The 5486-nt window shown below is 67.9% G+C and overlaps 1 protein-coding gene across 3 annotated transcripts in view; it reads left to right on the forward strand.

Annotated features, from left to right (window-relative positions):
- The window catches only part of BCAS4 (breast carcinoma amplified sequence 4), a 47996-nt gene extending 43350 nt beyond the window's left edge, over nt 1-4646 (forward strand). For all 3 annotated transcript variants that reach the window (XM_012728312.1, XM_004687051.2, XM_012728313.1), the window contains exon 5: nt 4185-4646. In XM_012728312.1, coding sequence (XP_012583766.1) covers nt 4185-4307 — 123 coding nt within the window. In that variant the 3' untranslated portion in view covers nt 4308-4646. The remainder of the gene's footprint in view (nt 1-4184) is intronic.
- Nucleotides 4647-5486: the final 840 nt, after the last annotated feature.

Raw genomic sequence — 5486 nt, forward strand, 5'->3', positions numbered from 1 at the left:
GGGGGGACCAGTGCTGTTCCCCAGGGTACGGGGTGTGGGGGGACCAGTGCTGTTCCCCCGTGGGGCAGGGTGTGGGGGGACTAGTGCTGTTCCCCCGGGGGGCGGGGTGTGGGGGGCAGGAGCAGCCTGTGGGCAGAGGGCCCAGGCTGGGTGCAAGGGCAATTGTTTCCTCTCCCCGGGGTTCACCCCCTTGTTCCTCTCTCGCCCCCTCCCCTTTTTCCTTTCTCCCATGAAGGTTGATCCCCAGACTTGGAAATCCATCCCTCTCGCCCCCCAGGGCCTAACCGGGCAAAACGCACAGAAAGACAGACACAGTCGGGGCGTGGCGGGGGCAGCTCCATGGGCAGCTCCGTGGGCAGCTCTGTGGGCAGCTCCGTGGGCAGCCCCGTGGGCAGGCCCGGGCGGCTGGGAGGCCGGGGAGAGGGGTGGTGTGGACGCAGCTCCAGCCAGTGAGCAGGTCACAACCCGGGCCACCCGGGGAGGGGGACAGGCCTGGGTCGGGGCCACGGACGGGTGTCCGAGCAGGGCACGTCGGAAAGAGGCTTCCGAGGCCTCTGACGCCCGGTGGGGGGCCGGGGAGCTGGGGCGGTCGGGCCTCCTCAGCAGGAGGGGACTGCTGGCCTGGGGCCTTGCCCAGCCCGGCACGTGTCCTCCCAGGCCTGCTGCCCCTGGAGGCACCTGCGGGGGACCTCGTGGCTGGTTGACCCAGTGGCTAACAGCAGCCCGAGTCAGGGTCCCCACACACTGCTGACAGCGTCTGTTCGCCGCCTGCTTCAACATCCTCCTGTGGCGCCAGGGCAGCCAGCGAAAGCATCAGGATTCTATTGCTCTTCCCAGCTCTCCGGTGACCAGGCCAGTGGCTGCGGCTTCACCAGCTGTTGGCCTGGACTCCTGGCCACTAGCCTGAACGGTGGACGTGGCGCGGGACGCCTGGGCACGACCAGCCTCTGCGGCGTGGGGCGAAGCAGTTTGACCCTGAGGCCACTGAGACTGGGCGTGGCACCTGCTCGTAGCTGGGGTCCAGTCTCCCCGCAGTGGCTCTACGCCAGACGGGGTCATGCCGCCAGCCAGGCCCCTCTGGCGCTGTCCCCCAGGTTCCATCGTCTGCATTGCCTGAGTGTCTCCCGTGTCGCGGGCCGTGGCTCAGCCTGGAGGGGAGACAGGTAGTAATGGAGGAGAGAGGGAAACAGGTGTGCTCCCCGGGGCTGCGAGGAAGGCGGGAAGGTAGCACCGGGGACTTGGGGGCTCTTAGGAAGGTCTGAAGGAAGGGAGGAGCAGCGTGAGAAGACCTGGGGCCCCAGCCGCCCAGGGGCAACAGCAGGCGCAAAGTCCCCGTCTGGGGACTGCGACTCAGGGCCCCGGAGCGTGACAGCAGGTGACTCCTGCACTGGGAGGCAGGCTGGAGCTCGTGGGTCGGGGCGAGAGCCCGGAGTTTGGGGACAGGCAGCTGGCAGAAATGAGCCCCGGCTGCACGGGAGCCGGCGGGTGTCTGCACAGGGGAGGCCGTCACGCATCAGCCGTGGGGTGCCCCCAGCCCCCAGAACTGTGGCTCTTCTCAGAGAGGAGCGGGGGGCTGCCTGCAGGACCGGGCGGGCCCAGGCCAGCCGGCGCAGCAAGGCCAGACGTGTCGTTCAGGAGCGTCCCGCGGGCCGCAGGTGGAGACGGGGCCGGCGTGAGGCTTTGGGGACAGTGAACTCAGGGTTGAGGCCGAGTCGGATGGGGAGGCCGCGGGGAGTGGGGGGTGACCCCCAGCTGTCGGTTTGGGTAACCTGGTTGGTTGAGGTTCTGGAGGGGGCGGTCCGCAGCGTGTCTCTCGGCCACCGGAAACCTCGGTTTCCCCGTCTGGAAAGGGGCTTTGATGGCTGTAGGTTGGTTTGGGGCCTGGAGCGCGCTCGGGGGTGCAGGCACGAGGCGGCTGCGGTCCGGGCCGTGGGCTGTGCGGTGGATGCCAGGTGCAGACTGTCCGCAGGGGCCTGCAGGCACCGGTGCACGAGGGCCTCCCACGCCGCTGCCGCGTGTCTCCCCCAGGCCGGCTGCCTCTGCGCCCAAACAGGTGTCTCCTTCAGTAGCCGGTATCCTGGCAGAATTTCCGGGGCTCCTGCTCCGCTGTTTCCGTGTTAACCCTTTCTCCAGCTAAAAGCAGACTCCAGGGGGATCCAGGGACCTTCCGGAGCTTCTGCTCGGGGTCAGCGTCGCTGACTCGGCCAGCCTCTGGGGCCAGGGTCCCCTGGGCGAGGACTGCTTTTCTGCAGCCCTGCCGGGGCCTCAGCGGCCTCCTCTGGGGCTCAGGTCGCTGGGCTGGCAGGAGTCCTGCTGGGAAGGGGCTGTGCCTTGGGGCCGGGCAGCGAGGCCGTGGGCAGGACTGGACACGCAGGGGCTGCTGACTGAGATCCGGGAGGGGCTGTGCTGCGGCGGCCAGAACATCTTGAAGACTTGGGGCCTCTTGGAGCAGGCAGACAGTGCAGGCAGGAGAGTGGGGCATAGCCTGGGGTGCAGAAAGCCCCGGGCCAGGACCCCGGGGCGGCTCTGCTGGCCGTGGTGGCCCAGCCTTTACCAGGTGTCCGGCGCCCCCCCCGCCCGCGCCCTCGGGCTGTGCCCACAAGCTGCGCTGGCCCTGGGGCCAGGGCCCTGGAGAAGGCCAGCAGTTCCGGCCCGTGGGGGGCCCGGGGGCTCGGGGCCAGCGCCTCCGGCACCCAGCGTCGTCGACAGCCCAGTGGAGGTGACGTGAGCCTGGAGCCACGCCGGCCCCCGCCGGCGCCCGCAGAACAGTGAGGCAGGCTGCGGGCCGGAGCCCGGCTGGGCCGCACCAGTCCTGTCCAGGGGCCGGCTCTCCGCCCCCGGTGGGGCCTGGCGGCTGGCGTGGCCAGGTCACTCTGCCTGTCTAAGAGAGCAGGATGTGAGCAGGCTGCGAGCCGTCCAGGCGCCCCCGCGCTGCCACCCAGCTGTGTGCCCAGAGGTGCAGCGAGCTGCAAGGGAGCCCCCGAGCCCCTCGAGGGCTGGCAGGTGCTAGAGACGCCCCGGGGTGTGCGGGACCCCCCCACCCCACTGGGGCCCTGGGCTCCCATCCAGCTCTGCCGGTTCCCAGCTGGGTGATCCTGGGCAGGAGCCTCAAGTGTCCTCTCCTGCCAGGGGTTGAAGGACACAGGGGCTGTGAGGGGGCAGCTGTGGGCCTCGGCGTCCCGGGCGCTGGGACACGTGAGACGGGCAACATGGAGCCACGGCGGCCCCGGAGCACGCGGGTCTCCGCACTGCAGGAGCGGTTCTCGCAGGCCTTGGGATGAGTCGGCGCTTCAGGGGACCCTCGACGCCCCGTCGTGGCCGAGTGGCCAGCCCGGGAGGCCGCAGACAGCTGTCTCTTCTGTTTGCTTTTCTGTCCAGAGATATGTTTTATTGTTTTTTAAAAAGATTCTGTTTATTCACGCACACAGAACTGGGTGCAGGCCCGGGGTGCAGGGGAGGTGAGGGCCTTCACCAGAGACAGAGCGGGAGCCGGACAGGCAGGTCGCGGAAGCCCACTGCTGAGAGGCGCAGCGCGGTCAGGAGCGCTCTGCCCGCCCTGTGGGTCCCCTCCACTCCCGGGGGGGGATCGCACTCGCACTGAGGCGGCTGCACCAGCTTGCAGCGCTGCACCCCAGCCCACTGCCCACCGGGGCGGGGCGGGGCCCCTTCCAGAATCCCTCTAAGGCTTGCGGCTCCCCGCCTGCTGGCCTTCCCAGCAGCCGCGCCCCCGTGGCGTCGGCGACTCCCGTCCAGTATCTACACAACCCGGCTTGCGTCGGCTGCTGCCCGTTCGTTCCCTCTGTGGGCCGGGGGGACTTGCCGTTGAGAATGACAGCTCAGACCCTGAGGCCGTGCTGACCGGCCGGGGTGCACCAGCTCCCCCCGCTCCTGCGCCGGCCCGCACCCCCTCAGATTCCTGAGAGCAGGCGTGGGCTCTCGCCCGGGCCACACCTCCCCGTGGCAGCAGAAGGGCCACGCTCGCCCTGGCTGCCAGCGTGCTCGTGGAACCCGGCTCGTCCCAGAGGGAGAGGATGTGGCCCAGCAGCACGGCCTGACTCGCCCGGGGGCAGCGTCGGCTGTGCCAGGCGGCGCCACGGAACAGCTCAGTGGCCCCGTCCCTCGCCGGGACTTGCCCCGTGCGAATGGCACCCCCGATAGAGCACCTCGTCCTTTTGTCATTCCAGAAACCGTCTGCAGCGGCACGCCCCGCGTTCGAGCTGCCCACCCTGTACAGGACCGAGGACTACTTCCCCGTGGACGCCGGGGAGGCCACACCCCGGACCCCCGGCTGCCAGGGGCACCAGTGAGCTGCAGGCGACCGGAAAGCGGAACTCCGTGGACACGCGGCTTGGGGTTTTCCTCGTGTTTTGTTGTTGTCGTCCATCTGTTTGCTGAATTTCCTCCCCTGCTTCACGTGAGACACAGGGACGGAGCAGTTGAACCCACATGTGAGGGTCAGGAGAGGGCTCCCCTGCGCGGTGGGCTCCCCGAGGTTCTGGGCCTCAGATTCCCTTGCGCTCTGGGAAGGGCTTTGCTGGAGTCAAGGGGTCACTCAGTGCCGCCAAGGGCAGGGCCCAGGTCCCTTGGTCTCGGGTGGTCAGTGCCCCCCGGTGCCCGCAAACCCACCAATAAAGGTGTCAAGAGTGGCCCGTTGTCTGCGTGTAAGAACAGGGGACTGGCGGTTTCTCTTGACCATTGGGTGTTTCCTGGAAGGGAGGGGACTTCTCTGCTTTGCACCTGAGCCTCAGAATCCGCCCTTCCTAGAGCCCCCACCTGGTGGGGTGGGGCGCACAGCTCTGGCCTTGGCATCCCAGCAAGTAGGCAGAGGTCAGTAGGGCTCCAGGTCACTGGGATTCCAGGTCACGAGGATCCCGGGTCACGAGGATTCCCAGGGCCTTGTGTCTTCTCAGGCTGGTGACTTTCTGCTACTCTCCGCTACCTCTGGACCTCCCACTTTGGTGATGGATACTGCTGGTTTTCTAGAATTCCTCGCAGAGCCAAGAACATGCATGCACAGCTGACCCGCCCAAGTGACTTCGGGGAGCAGCCGAGAACATTGGGAGCAAAGTCAGGTCTTGCCCCTTTCAGAGTGATGTTTACAACGGAAAGATGCAGGTGGCCCCTGGTGTCACGAGGTGCCGGCACTTTTCTGGGAGATATGTCTTGTAAACTTCCATCGAACCGTCAGTTACTCAGGGGGGGGGGGGGACACACCTGAGCACAGATTTTCAGGTCACTGAATTCCCACAAATCGTAGTTGGACCTTGATCCAGCGGGGAGCAAGCAGCGGTAGCCCCCGGAAGTCCCGTCCAGCCAGCGTCCGGCACCAGCCGACAGCCAACAGGCTCTGGACTCTGCTGGCCCTTCGCTTCATGCCAGGCTGGCGGGCGCACGGTGTGCTGGCCTGGCCGTGCGGCCCGTGACCCGGGACGCGCCCTGTGCTGCGTGGAGCTGCAGATTGTTCATCCTCGCGGCTGCGCCCGGTC

This window comes from Condylura cristata, unplaced genomic scaffold, assembly GCF_000260355.1.
Source record: "Condylura cristata isolate star-nosed mole 26May11 unplaced genomic scaffold, ConCri1.0 scaffold00022, whole genome shotgun sequence".
NCBI classification, from domain to species: Eukaryota; Metazoa; Chordata; class Mammalia; order Eulipotyphla; family Talpidae; genus Condylura; species Condylura cristata.